Source organism: Gadus chalcogrammus, chromosome 16, assembly GCF_026213295.1.
Source record: "Gadus chalcogrammus isolate NIFS_2021 chromosome 16, NIFS_Gcha_1.0, whole genome shotgun sequence".
In the NCBI taxonomy this organism is placed as follows: Eukaryota; Metazoa; Chordata; class Actinopteri; order Gadiformes; family Gadidae; genus Gadus; species Gadus chalcogrammus.
The window spans coordinates 27592319-27605472 of NC_079427.1; the positions used below are offsets into that span (position 1 = coordinate 27592319).

At 44.9% G+C, this 13154-nt stretch overlaps 1 protein-coding gene across 1 annotated transcript in view; it reads left to right on the plus strand.

Moving 5' to 3' along the window:
* Positions 1-13154, plus strand: part of ttn.1 (titin, tandem duplicate 1) — a 253662-nt gene that overhangs the window by 165762 nt on the left and 74746 nt on the right. Inside the window, exons 135-152 of the mRNA XM_056612257.1 lie at positions 5312-5493; positions 5597-5726; positions 5837-6027; positions 6174-6603; positions 6822-7130; positions 7311-7492; positions 7759-7888; positions 8238-8389; positions 8473-8620; positions 8739-8904; positions 9474-9625; positions 9702-9998; positions 10279-10578; positions 10915-11229; positions 11417-11565; positions 11657-11807; positions 12011-12292; positions 12818-13120. Of these exons, the coding sequence (XP_056468232.1) occupies positions 5312-5493; positions 5597-5726; positions 5837-6027; positions 6174-6603; positions 6822-7130; positions 7311-7492; positions 7759-7888; positions 8238-8389; positions 8473-8620; positions 8739-8904; positions 9474-9625; positions 9702-9998; positions 10279-10578; positions 10915-11229; positions 11417-11565; positions 11657-11807; positions 12011-12292; positions 12818-13120 (3969 nt within the window). The remainder of the gene's footprint in view (positions 1-5311; positions 5494-5596; positions 5727-5836; positions 6028-6173; positions 6604-6821; positions 7131-7310; positions 7493-7758; positions 7889-8237; positions 8390-8472; positions 8621-8738; positions 8905-9473; positions 9626-9701; positions 9999-10278; positions 10579-10914; positions 11230-11416; positions 11566-11656; positions 11808-12010; positions 12293-12817; positions 13121-13154) is intronic.

Here is a 13154-nt window from a genome sequence, read left to right on the forward strand (position 1 = left end):
TTAATGTTGATTACCTGGCATAAAGCATGAACAAGCACATTCTTTTTTTTTTTCTTCTTCATATTGAACTTTTTCATTATAAAACCTTACAAAATCAACATTGAAATATATCAATATAATTCCGCACCCCAACCCCCTCCTGATGCACAATTAAATGCATGTAGACATAACATACACACACAAAAAAATTAATAGTAATAGTTGTAGTAGCATAGGAATAAATAAATATAACAAAAGTGATAGCACAATAAGTAAATAATAAAATATAATAAAGAAAATAAAGAAATAATAAAATTAAAAATATGAATCATAAATTTAATTGAAATCACTCTTTCTGTCAGGGCATAAACACTTGTGGCACTACTCTATACTTTTGGAATCCACCCAGTCTGTAATTTGGGTAATGTCAAAATACGTGAAAAAGGCATCCATACTTTTTCAAATGTATTTGTTGCTTCCCTCAATGTGATTTGATCTTTTCAAGCTTTAAATAGAACATGATCTCTTTTAGCCATCTTGCATGAGGTGGTGGGACTGTTCTCTTCCAGTTAAGCCATATAAGGTGGCGAGCTAGCAAAGTTGTAAATACGACCACATCATGCAACCCAGCCGGCCACATTGTATCTCTGGGCATCACCCCAAAAAGAGCAATGATTGACTGAGGACTAGGGTTGCCGCGGTATACGGTATTACCGGTGTTACCGGTGTTGAGGCCAACACCGTTTACTCTGTGTTGCACACCGGCAACACCGAGTATTATTTTTTTATTTTTTTAGTAATAAAAAACAAATTCAGTAAAAATGAATAATATAATTATAATTAAGAAAAATAAAATGTGGAATAGGCCACGGTTCTGCTCTGTGCGGGAGAATTGTCGCGCCGAGAATTGACGTGCTTCCTTACAAGACCGGTAACCATAGCAACGCCGGTAAACAAACCCCGCGGAGCCAAATCCCTACGTGAGCTCCCCGCGCTACGGCCATCCGGAGTCGCACAGAGCTTTTGGCCGTGATATTATGATATATATTATCCTATTATATATATTATCCTATTATATATAGAACGTTATAAGACGACGAGAATTTGCGCGCTGCCAGCCGCTGTCACCGAGTGTGAGAGGAAAGTTGACGGAGAAGATGGCGGTTGACCTATAGTTTCTAAGTTAATACCGTTTATACCGGTAATACCGGTGTTGACACGAGCGTATTACTCGGTGTGAAAATGTCCACACCGCGGCAACCCTACTGAGGACTAATTTTAATACTGTAAATGTCGCTAAGAGAGCAAAAGATCTATGAGGGAATATGACAGATCTTGCCATCCCAATAAATGCACTTAAGACTTGATCCAGTGTGAAAAAATGTATTTTAGCAATGAAAATAGGAATACATTGAAATGAATAAAAAAACCTGGGGAGGATATTCATCTTGATTAAATTAATTAGAGTCCTACATTAATCTAGGACTCTATCCCAGACAGAACTCGGGTCTCTAACCCTTATCCTTTCTCAGATCAAATATCTTTGGTAAAAATAGAAAATAAAGGTAAAGTAAAAAATAATTCGAATTTAAGAATTAGCAGAACACTAAAGCCAACATAAAGGTCTTCACTCTTGTTTTAAAAGTGGTCAGAGTTGGGGCAAGAAAAATTGTTCCATGGTAACTAAATCCTGCTTTCCCATGTTTCGTGTTTACTCTGGGGATAATTAACAGATTGGTCTCAGAAGATCTTAGTGGTCTAGAAGGCTTATGTAGTGGATTAATATCAGTTGAATATGTTGGCCCTAAACCATGTAGGGATTTATAGGTTAGCAACTTGATTTTAAAATCAATTCTCTGACCTACAGGAAGCCAATGTAACGATTTAAGAATTGGTGTAAGATGTTCAAATTTGTAGGTCTTTGTTAGAACTCGAGCAGCAGCATTCATTTTTAAGGTGATAATATGCAGATTTTGTAACTGCTTTGATGTGACTGTCGAAATGTAAATCTGAATCCATGATAATCCCTAGATTTCTTGCTTTGATTGAGGTTTCAGGGACAGAGAGTGAAGATGTTGGGTTACTTTAAGCCTTTCCGTTTTAGTACCAAATACAAATATCTCGGTTTTTTCCTCATTTGGTTGAAGGAAATTTCGGCACATCCAGTCTTTGACTTGCTCAAAGCACTGGCACAGCAGATCTATGAGCCGATAGTCATTTGGTCTTAGCGATACATAGATTTGCGTGTCATTGGCATAGCAATGATGGTCAATATTGTTATCTTGCATGATTTGCCCTAGGGGGAGCATGTAGATGTTGAATAAAGAGGGTCCTAAGATCGAACCTTGTGGGGCTCCACATGTCACAATCTAAATTTAGAAGGGAAATTGGTCTGTAAGACTGACAACACAAAGGATCTTTGCCCTTTTTGTGTAGGAGACCAATAAAGGCCTGATTCATGGTTTCAGGGAGATGACCAAATGAATACGATTCACTAAACGTAGACAGCATTAATGGGGTTAAATCCTTAACATTTAAAAAAAAAAAATCCACTGGAAACCCATCCAGTCCGGGGGATTTCCCAGATTGCATACTTAGAATGGAATTTGAAATTTCTTTCAATGTCAGAGGGGAATCCAGGTCAATTTTCTGAGAATGAACAAGGGTTGGCAGTGTCAACTTGTGAAAAAAAAGAACTTGTGAACTAAAAAGCTTTTTTAGTGTATGAAGCATGTTCAATAATTTGGCCGCGTAGGTAAGCTTTTAGTGTTTCCCATATGGTACAATGAGATACTTCCGGTGAGGCATTTCTCTCACTAAAAGTCCCAATTTGTTTTTGAATGAATTTCACAAATGCACCCTCAGAGAGCAAAAGAGGGTTCAAGTGTTGTGATTTATACAGGGCAGGTTGATCAGGAAGATTCAGTTCAAAGAATGAGGGGCGTGATCTGATATAACTATACTGTGATAAATAGGCGGGCTGGAAAGAGGTAAAAGCCTAGAATCTAAATAAAGAAGTTTATTCTAGAAAACGTATGGTGGACTGGCGAAAAGAAAGAAAAAGTCCTATTTTTAGGGAAATGAAAACGCCAAGGTCCAACCATTCCATACTGATCCATGGAAGTATTAATAGCTGCAGCAGTTTTTGAAAGGGGGGAGGGATTGTGAGCGGTCCAGACCGGGGCAGAGCACACAATTGAAGTCCCCCCCAATAATCAACTGACGATTATTGATATCAGGGATAGTAGAGAAAAATTATTTAATAAAGCTACAGTCATCCCAGTTGGGAGCATACACATTAGCAAGGATGAGTCTTACTTAAAAGCTGACCGGTAGCAATGATGAACCTGCCACCAGGACTAGCAATTATTTTGTCGCTTTCAAAGGTTATGCCTTTGTGAATGGCCGTAGAATGGCCGTACCCCTAGCCTTAGAATTTAACTTAGAATGGAAGACTTTTCCCACACATCTCCTCTGGATTCTCATAACATCTGCCCTGCATAAATGAGTCTCTTGGAGGAATGCTATTCCTACCCCAAGTTGATCTAAATGGGCTAACACTTTATTCCTCTTTTCAGGGTGGTTCAGTGATTATACGTTCCAAGAGATGAACTTTACTTTTCTGCCACTCATCTTAACTGAGCTCATACTTTTTTTATCACAGTAGTAATGATAAGTGTATGCCAATAGAGTAATATAAGGAAGAAAGAGGAGGAAATGTTGTATGAATATACATTATAATGACTCAAGAGGATGCCCACCCCCCTTCCCCAGTACTTACCCAAACTAAGTGCACTAAAACCCCAGAAAACACACAGGCACAAGAGGTGTATCCTTGCTCAACAATACTGTCTTGAACCTTAACTCCCCTCACTAGACCGAGGGTAAATAAACTTAAAAATACTCAATATTGTAATTTAGTACACAATTAGTTTCAATCATGTCCACTTTTTTCCCTTCAAATGTATTTTCTGACCATGACCTGCCCGGGCAGCCTCCACCAAACCAATAAAATAAAAATAAAGAAAGAGGGCTATTCAAATACAACATGACACAAACTGTAAACATTGGCAACGCGTATTATTCAGACTAATAGCCTTGGATTAACGTTAAAGTAGACAGAAACGTTATGACCACAAGTTGGTTTGGGTAGGAATAGGATGATCACAGTAATTTACTACATATGGTTGCAGTCCCACATACCATCACTCCCCGTTTTTTCTCGCCTGGTTTTTACCAAACCAGCCGCCTCTGAGGGGTTAGCGAATTCCTGCTTCTTCCCGTCGAAAACGAACTGGAGCCTTGCTGGGTGTAGTAGGGAGTATTTCACGCCTGCCTCTCTCAGCTGATTTTTGACTGGAAGGAAAGTGGTTCTCCGGTGTAGTAAATCAGCGCTGAGATCAGGGTAAAAGCTGATCTCTGCTTCTTGGTAGGTCAGCTGGACTCTTTCGTAAGACATCCGTAGAATCTGCTCCTTCGTACGGTAGCAGTGCATTCAGACCACCAACGCACGCGGGGGACCAGTTGGCTGCAGCGGTCAAGTGCGTTGGGCTCGGTCTACCACAGGGGGGCGAGTGAAACTGTCCTCTCCAAAAACCTCAATCAGGAACTTTTACATAAAAGCAGTGGAGTGGTTACCCTCAACTCTCCTCAAAACCGGTGACACTAATATTATTCCTCCTGGAGAAGTTTTCCAGGGAGTCTAATTTAGCGTACAGCTTGGAGTTCTCATCTTGCAAAGCAGCGTAGCAAGTTTCCAGCTCACCCACTCTCCCATCCATGTCCGTCATAGAGGTTTCAATGTGCTTAAAGGGATGAAATAGAAGAACGTTGCACTGATAAAATCTCGTCCTTCACAGCGGCCACATCAGCTTTGATGGCCTCCCGCAGTTCTTTCAGAGCCCTGTGCGATAGCTCCACACTTGCATCGAACACCGTTGGTTTGCTAGCAGCATTGCTCGTCGTTGTTGGTTTGCTAGCAAAGGCATCATGTAGCAGGAACTGCTCGGACTTGGCGTTTTTACCTCTGCTGGGTTTGTTCAACATGATAACCGGTCAGACAGTAAAAGTAAAGTGACAAAGGACCGTGAGGGGGTAAACAACGTGACTTTAGGCGAGAAATAGGGCTTTGACGTCTTCACTCCGCCCAGTCCCGAACAAGCACATTCTAACACTTATTACATGTCATGCATCATGAACAGAGAAATGTTAATCCTGATTACTTGTCATACACCATGAACAGACACATGTTAATCCTGATCAAATGCAAAGCTGCATTAAAGTATTAGCTGTTTAGTGAATAAGATGAGCTAACTCCTGGTTTGTTTTCTAGTTCCTCCTGTCATTAGCATTATGAAGTACTTCAAGAGCAACACCATCACTGTGAAGAAGGGTGCCGTCGTGGACATCCCAGCTCAGGTCAGGGGCCTTCCCCTCCCAACCCTCCAATGGATGAAGGATGATTTGGTGATTGACAAGCCCGACCCGGAGAAGATGACCATAGACACAGAGGAAGTATGGCGATGCCATTCTTGAGGAAATATTAAAACTAATAGATTTGTTTTTTCTTGTGTGTTGTTTTTGTATTCCAGGCTTTGAGATATGTTTCTGTGTTCAGGTGAACAGGACCACCCTGCAGACTAAGATCGCTCTCCTTGAGAGCATCAGAAAGGACAAGGGCAACTACACGCTGATGGCTGAGAATTGCTACGGGAAAGCCCAGCATGTGATCCGGGTGGAGGTCTTGGGTAATAAAGCTTCTTCAACCTCAGCTTGGATGTGTTTGGTTAAAAGACGTGATAGAGCATACAGTAGTCAGTGAGTACTGAGTGTTGGATTGAGGTTGTGTTCTTTGCAGATCGCCCGATGCCTCCCAGAAATGTTGTGGCGTCAGACATCAAGTCAGAGTCCTGCTACCTAACCTGGGATGCGCCTGAGGACAACGGAGGAAGTGACATAACTAATTACATTGTGGAAAGGAGAGATGCCAGCAAGAAGAAGTCAGACTTTGAGGTTCTGACCATCAACCTGATCGACAGGAGATACGGGGTGAGTTCCAACACTAATAAGATACACTCACAGAATACACAATGCACGTAAATCATAGGAATGGATAGCCCATTACATCTGGAGATAGAAATATAAGAGATGTAATCTGCTACACTGAGCTTCTCTGCTGTGTCCACTGTGGTCAGGTGTACAAGCTGTTCATAAATGGAGCCTACCAGTTCAGAATCAAGGCAGAGAACAAGTTTGGTGTGAGCGACGGCTGTGACTCTGAGAAGGTCCAGCTCCGGGATCCATTTGGACTTCCTGGTCCTCCACGTAACCCCAAGATCATCTCGGCCACAGCTTCCACCATGACCCTGACCTGGGAGCCTCCCCTGGACAACGGAGGATCTAGCATACAGGGCTACTGGCTGGAGAAGAGAGAGCGAGGAGCCGTGTACTGGGGCAAGGTGAACCGGGCTCCGGTCACCAAGCCTGCGGTGAAGGCCCTACAGTACACCGTGCTGAGGCTGATCGAAGGAACAGAGTACCAATTCAGGATTTCTGCTTGTAACGCAGCCGGCGTAGGACCACACAGCGAGTACAGCGAGTGCCGCTTTGCAATGGACCCCTGCAGTGAGTGTCTTCTTCATCATGCATGCTTAGTTTCCCTAGTATGTTTTTTATTATTATTAATTATTATTATTCATTTTTTCATCCATCAGCAGATTCAGTAAGAATAGTTATTATATCAGTAAAGTTTGGTGTGGATTCATAAGCACTTGAAGGATAGAGGTTCACTAGTAGTGAATACTGCTACTCGATGAAGTGAAATGTGAACCAACTCGCTCCAGATCCCCCCAGCGCCCCTGGTTGTCCTGTAGTGAAGGACAAGACCAAGAGCAGCGTCACTCTTGCCTGGACCCCGCCAGACAAAGACGGCGGCAGCCCCATCAAGGGATACATCATCGAGGTCCATGAAGATGGCTCTCCAGACTGGAGGAGGGTCAACCCTGCTGACAAGCTCCACTCCTCCACTGAGATCACAGTCCCTGACCTGAAGGAGAGCAAGAAGTGCCGTTTCAGGGTCTACGCCGTAAACGCTGCTGGCAACTCTGAGCCAAGCGCCAAGACCGCCGACATTCTGGTCCAGGACATCCTGAGTAAGATTTGTGTTGTTATTAAAAGTCTATTGGTAATGTCTGTTATTATTTCATGTTGTACACCTGAAGTCATATTTCCTACTGATACCTGAACTAGTATTCTGAGTGTCATACTGATACCTGACCTAGTATTCCAAGTGTCGTACGGATACCTGACCTAGTATTCTTTCTATTTGCCAGTTGAGCCCATCCTCAGTCTGGATGTGAGTGCCCACGATCTGCTGACATGCAGGGCAGGAAACAGCATCAATATCCCAGTCTCCATCAGTGGAAGACCAGTTCCCAAGATTACCTGGTCCTTCGATGGACCTGCAGAGACGGAGAAGAAGAATGAACTGCATACGCTGCCCATTGATTCTGAGGTCTGAACAAATTTTGTGGTTAAATGTGGTTGCCATGATAAAGTCTTCACTCTCTCTTCGACCCTCGAACCGGTTCAGTATTGATGGTTCAGTCCACTGATGATAATGAGATATCATCAGGCTATCTTTGTCATGTGTTTGTCAATACCGCTTCATCATGTCTTGTAAATGTGTTGGTCATTGCCTCATCGTCCTTCTTGTATCTTGAACATGTTTTGGCCATTGCGTAGTCATCATGATCATATCTTGTACGTGTGTTTGTCTAGGTGGTGTCTACAGACACCTGCTCACTGCTGATGATCGCAGACAGCAAGCTGAACCACACTGGCCGTTACATCCTCAATGCTGAGAGCCCTGCTGGACACAAGGTCCTCAAAGTCAGAGTCAACGTTCTCGGTGAGTGGGTTCCTCATTCCTACCTCCACCTCTTCAAACTCTCTCTCCAAACTATCTCTTCAAGCTACCTCTTCAAACTACCCAGACAAATAAATGAACAGAATATTTTCCTGAATCAGCAAAGTTTGAGAGTTGTAACTTAATTATGTTGTCCCTAGCTTTATTCCAAACCAGGGGTTAGGAATGCTGAGGCGTATCTCTGTAGACCAGGGGTTAGGAGTGCTGAGGTGTCTCTATGTAGACCAGGGTTTAGGAATGCTGAGGGGTCTCTCTGTAGACCAGGGGTTAGGAATGCTGAGATGTCTCCATGTAGACCAGGGCTTTGGTACTGAGGTGTCTCTCTTTTCAGACCTACCCGGAGCTCCTCAGGACCTGAAGGTCAGTGATGTGACTCGAGGAACCTGCAGGCTGACCTGGAAGCCCCCACAAAGTGACGGAGGAGAGCGGGTTAAGAGTTACTTCATCGAGAGGAAGACTGTTCTGGGCAAAGCATGGACCAAGGTACTATGATGCAACATCCACGTTTGCTCTACCATGAACTTCTGGTCTCCAGATATCATGACCCTTGCTGTCGTCTTTTCCAGGTGAACCCATCTTGTTCAGCCCAATCTCTGGTGGTGGCTGACCTGATCAATGGTCAGGAGTATCTGTTCCGTGTCCGGGCAGAAAACCGCTTTGGATTCGGACCATATGCCGAGACCGTAGACGGCTCCATGGCCAGAGATCCCATCCGTAAGCCAATAACTTCATGTTACTCTTTATCTCGACAATACTTACTACATACTATTCTTTATATCAACAGTACTTACCAGAAGAGCTTGTACTAAAGAAGTGTTCCTGTTGTCCCCAGATCCTCCAGACCCCCCAACAAGGCTGAAGATCCAGGCGGTGAAGAAGGACACCATCACCCTGACCTGGAAGGCCCCCAAGAACGACGGCGGTTCCCCCGTCACCCACTACAACATGGACCTGCTCTGCTGGGATTCCAGCGGCACCCAGAAGGAGTCTTGGAGAAGGTACCATTATCACCATCTCTATCTACTAGAGTCTAGTAGAAAGAGATGGTGATAATGGTCTAGTTAGACCATTATCACCATCTCGATCTACTAGACCATTATCAATATCTCTGTCTACTAGACCATATCATCATGTTTTTCTATTAGACGTTATCTTCCTCCAAATCAACTAAGGTTAGGGTTCTTCTACCTTTTCATCGCTGATCCCAAAAGTAAAATGTCCATGGGAGTGTTTTGTGCGTTGTCAGGTGATCCATGTCCAACATAGTTTGAGAATCACAATACTAAGATATCACTATCTCTATCTACCAACATATCACTATTTGTATCTACTCAAGTGTGACCATCTCTATCTACTAAAGTCTCACCACCTCTATATACTAAGGTATCACTAACTTTGTCTACTACAGTCTCACCATTGCCAACTACTAAGGTATCACTAACTTTGTCTACTAAAGTCTCACTATCTTTAATTACTAAGATATCACTTTGTCTAACTTCTCACATATCATTATCTCTACTCATCTATCAGAGCCTTCGGTCTAAAGTTCTCTGTTAAAACTCTGCAGGTGCAACAGGCGAGACATCGAGACCACCTCCTACAAGGTGGAGGACCTGACGGAGAGAGATGAGTACGAGTTCAGAGTGACGGCGTACAACGACGCTGGAGCAAGCCGGCCATCGACCACCGCGGGTCCCATCCTACTGCAGGACCAGACCTGTAAGTCCTTAATACTTATGATGTATATCATGACATGAATGATGATCATGTTGTAACTGATTAACCTTGCTGGCAGGCGCTCCATCCATCGAGCTGAAGGAGTTCTTTGAGGTTGAGCAAGGATCAGACATCAACGTCAGGGCCACCATCCATGGCTGTCCCTTCCCCACCCTCACCTGGTTCAAGGCCCCTCCCCACAAGCCAGAGGACAAGGCGGAGGTCCAATATGACGAACACATCAACAAGATGGTTGCCGACGACAACTGCACGCTGCTGATCCAGCAGGGCAAGAGACCAGACACCGGCCTCTACACTCTTGTTGCCTCCAACAGCATGGGCAAGGCCTCCAAAGAGATGAGACTCAATGTCCTCGGTAGGCTTGACCATCTAGTTCTATATATCAACTGGTGAAGTTAGTCAGATGTTATAACTGTGGGGAATATAGTCAGATGTTATAACTGTGGTGAAGTTAGTCAGATGTCATAACTCTGGCCAATACAGTCCGATTTTATAACTGTGGAATGCAGTCAGATATTGGTTATAGCTGTGTCGAAGACTGGCAGATGGTATAACATGTGAAATAGAGTCAAAGGTTGGTATAAAGATGTTTTATACCAAAGGGCATCCTGTTTCTAACACCCTGGTCTCCTCAGGCCGCCCCGGGGCTCCCTCTGCCCCCATCAAGTTTGAGGAGATCAGAGAAGACAAGATCACACTGTCCTGGCTGCCTCCTAAAGACGACGGCGGCTCCAAGGTGACCAACTACGTGATCTGGAGGCGTGTGGCAAACAGGAAGACCTGGGTGCAGGTGACCAGCGAGCCCAAGGAGCGGCTGTGGACGGTGGAGGGCCTGATGAAGGGCCACGAGTATGTGTTCCGTGTCATGGCTCAGAACAAGTATGGGGTTGGAGATCCTCTGGACAGTGAGCCGGAGGTGGCCAGGAACATCTGCAGTGAGTCCTACTACTGCAACTTCTAGTCCCTTATTAAACGCCTTCTAAGATAAACGACGGTCAGATTTGATAGTTTTCTTATCCTATAATATAATGAGGCAGATATAAATGACTGCAGCTCATTCTATAATATAATGAGGTAGATATGAAAGGCCGCTGCTCATTCTATAATATAATGAGGTAGATATGAATGACCACTGCTCACCCTATAATATAATGAGGTAAATATGAATGACTGCATCCTCTAATATATTGAAGTAGATAACATTGAGGTGATATGGATGAGATGATGTGGAAGAGGGGTGGACCGAGCTGACTGTACTCTATGTTTTCCAGCTCCACCCGGTCAATGTGAGAAACCCAAAGTGTCCAACATCAGCATGGACTCCATGACGTTGAGCTGGGAGGAGCCAGAGGACGATGGTGGCACGCCCATCACTGGCTACTGGCTGGAGCGCAAGGAGACAGCCTCCAAGCGCTGGGCCCGCGTGACCCGGGACCCCCTCCGGCCCATGGCGCTGGGAGAGTCCCACGCGGTGACAGGACTGATCGAGGGGTCCCAGTACCTCTTCAGAGTTATCGCTATCAACGCGGCCGGGCCTGGCCTGCCCAGTCCCTCCACGGACCTGGCCTTCGCCAGAGACCCCATCTGTAAGGAACAGTCCTCCTGAAGCTAAGCTAGGCTATTTTAGACATGTTAAGGACGTAAGCGCTTAGTCTCTGCTGGAAACACTGTATTAACACTGTTTGTTATTCTGAGTGTGCAGTTCGTTTTGCATAATCTTTACTTGAAAAAGCTGTAGTCCTAGGCGTTGACCTCTGACCTCTGCACCAACAGCTCCTCCAACACCTCCGACCCCCAAGGTTTCGGACTGGAGCAAGTCCACCGTGGACCTGACGTGGATTCCTCCTCTGAAGGACGGAGGCTCGAGGATTATGGGGTACTGGGTGGAGTACAAGGAGGAGGGCACGGAGGCCTGGGTGAAGGTGAGGACCCTCATAGAGACCCCAGAGAGAGACATGGAAACATCACACGACTGCTGGTTCTCACTACATGATGTGCATTCTCTATTTTTAGGCCAAGGAGAAGGAGGTGAGAGGCACAATGTTTGTCATCACAGGTCTGAAGACGGGGGGACTGTACAGGTTCCGCGTGATGGCCTTCAATGCTGCTGGGAACAGTGAACCAGGAGAGGTCCCTGAGGCCCTGGAGGTGAAGGACAGAACCGGTGAGTTATCAGGACCTCCTCAGAACTATGCTTTTCTTTATTCTTCAACTCCAATCCAACAGCCTAAGGCATAAGACCACCAGTCTGAGGCAGCTCAATAATATTTGCAATGGGTATCGGTATAATCTATCCCACTGTAATGGTGACTATAAGAACACATCAGAACACAGGTAAAGGTAGAATGTTCTCCCTTATCTCCACAGTTGCTCCTGAGTTGGACCTGGATGCATCAGTGAAGGAGAGGATGGTGGTCTACGCAGGTGGGGTGATTCGGATCATCGCGTACGTCTCAGGCCAGCCTCCACCGGAGGTGACCTGGGGCCGGGACGGAGCAGCACTGCCAGCTGAAGCCACCGTGGAGACCACAGCCATCAGCTCTTCTCTGGTCATTAAACCCTGCACAAGGAGGCACCAGGGAGTCTACTCTCTCACTGCCAAGAATGCTGCAGGGGAGAAGAGCAAGAACATCACTGTTGATGTGCTAGGTGAGTGATTCTGCTTTCAGCACTATTCAAAAAACGATTAGGAACCTTACCTTTATAATATTATAGCTCAGGAAAACAGAAAGAAGTATATTTTTCTCTTCCGAAAGAAATTTGCTATTGATCTATCAATGTTAGTGACGTTGGATGTAGCGGTAAAAAGAGTTTTCTATGTTGCATCTGCTGCGTTCAGGCATCACTGTATGCAAGGAATTGTTATCAGGTTCTACATGGCAGATACAGATTGCAGTGGCGATCTGTGACTTTTTCACCAGGCGTGCTGATAAGCCCTCTATTAAGTAGTAGGCCTATCTGTCTGTTGTGCTGTGTCACCTGATCTTAAAGCTGAGCTGAATTCAGCTTTAAAAAACGACTAATCTAATATTTTAACATAAATAATGTTAATTACAGTAATGAATTGATTAAATGTTATTTTCTTATCCCCAATTGTTCCGGACCTTGTTTGAGAACCCCTGATTTATCTAAAACAATGTTTAGAGCCGGTATAATAGAAAGCAACCATTGCAGATGTCCCTGGGTCCGTTGGCATCCCCTTTACGGCTGAGAACCTGACCAGCGACTCGTGCAAGCTCAATTGGTTCTTCCCTGAAGACGACGGTGGCTCTCCCATCACCAACTACGTGATCGAGAAGCGCGAGGAGGGCCGTAAGGCTTGGACTGCGGTGTCCACCAGCGTGGCGAGACACAGCGCTGTGGCCCATGGCCTGATGATGGGGAAGGCTTACTTCTTCAGGGTGGCTGTAGAAAACGCCATCGGTGTTGGACCCTTCGCTGAGACGCCCTGCGAGATCATCATCAAAGATCCAATCAGTTAGTCAACATTTACCTCGACAATCCTGCTACA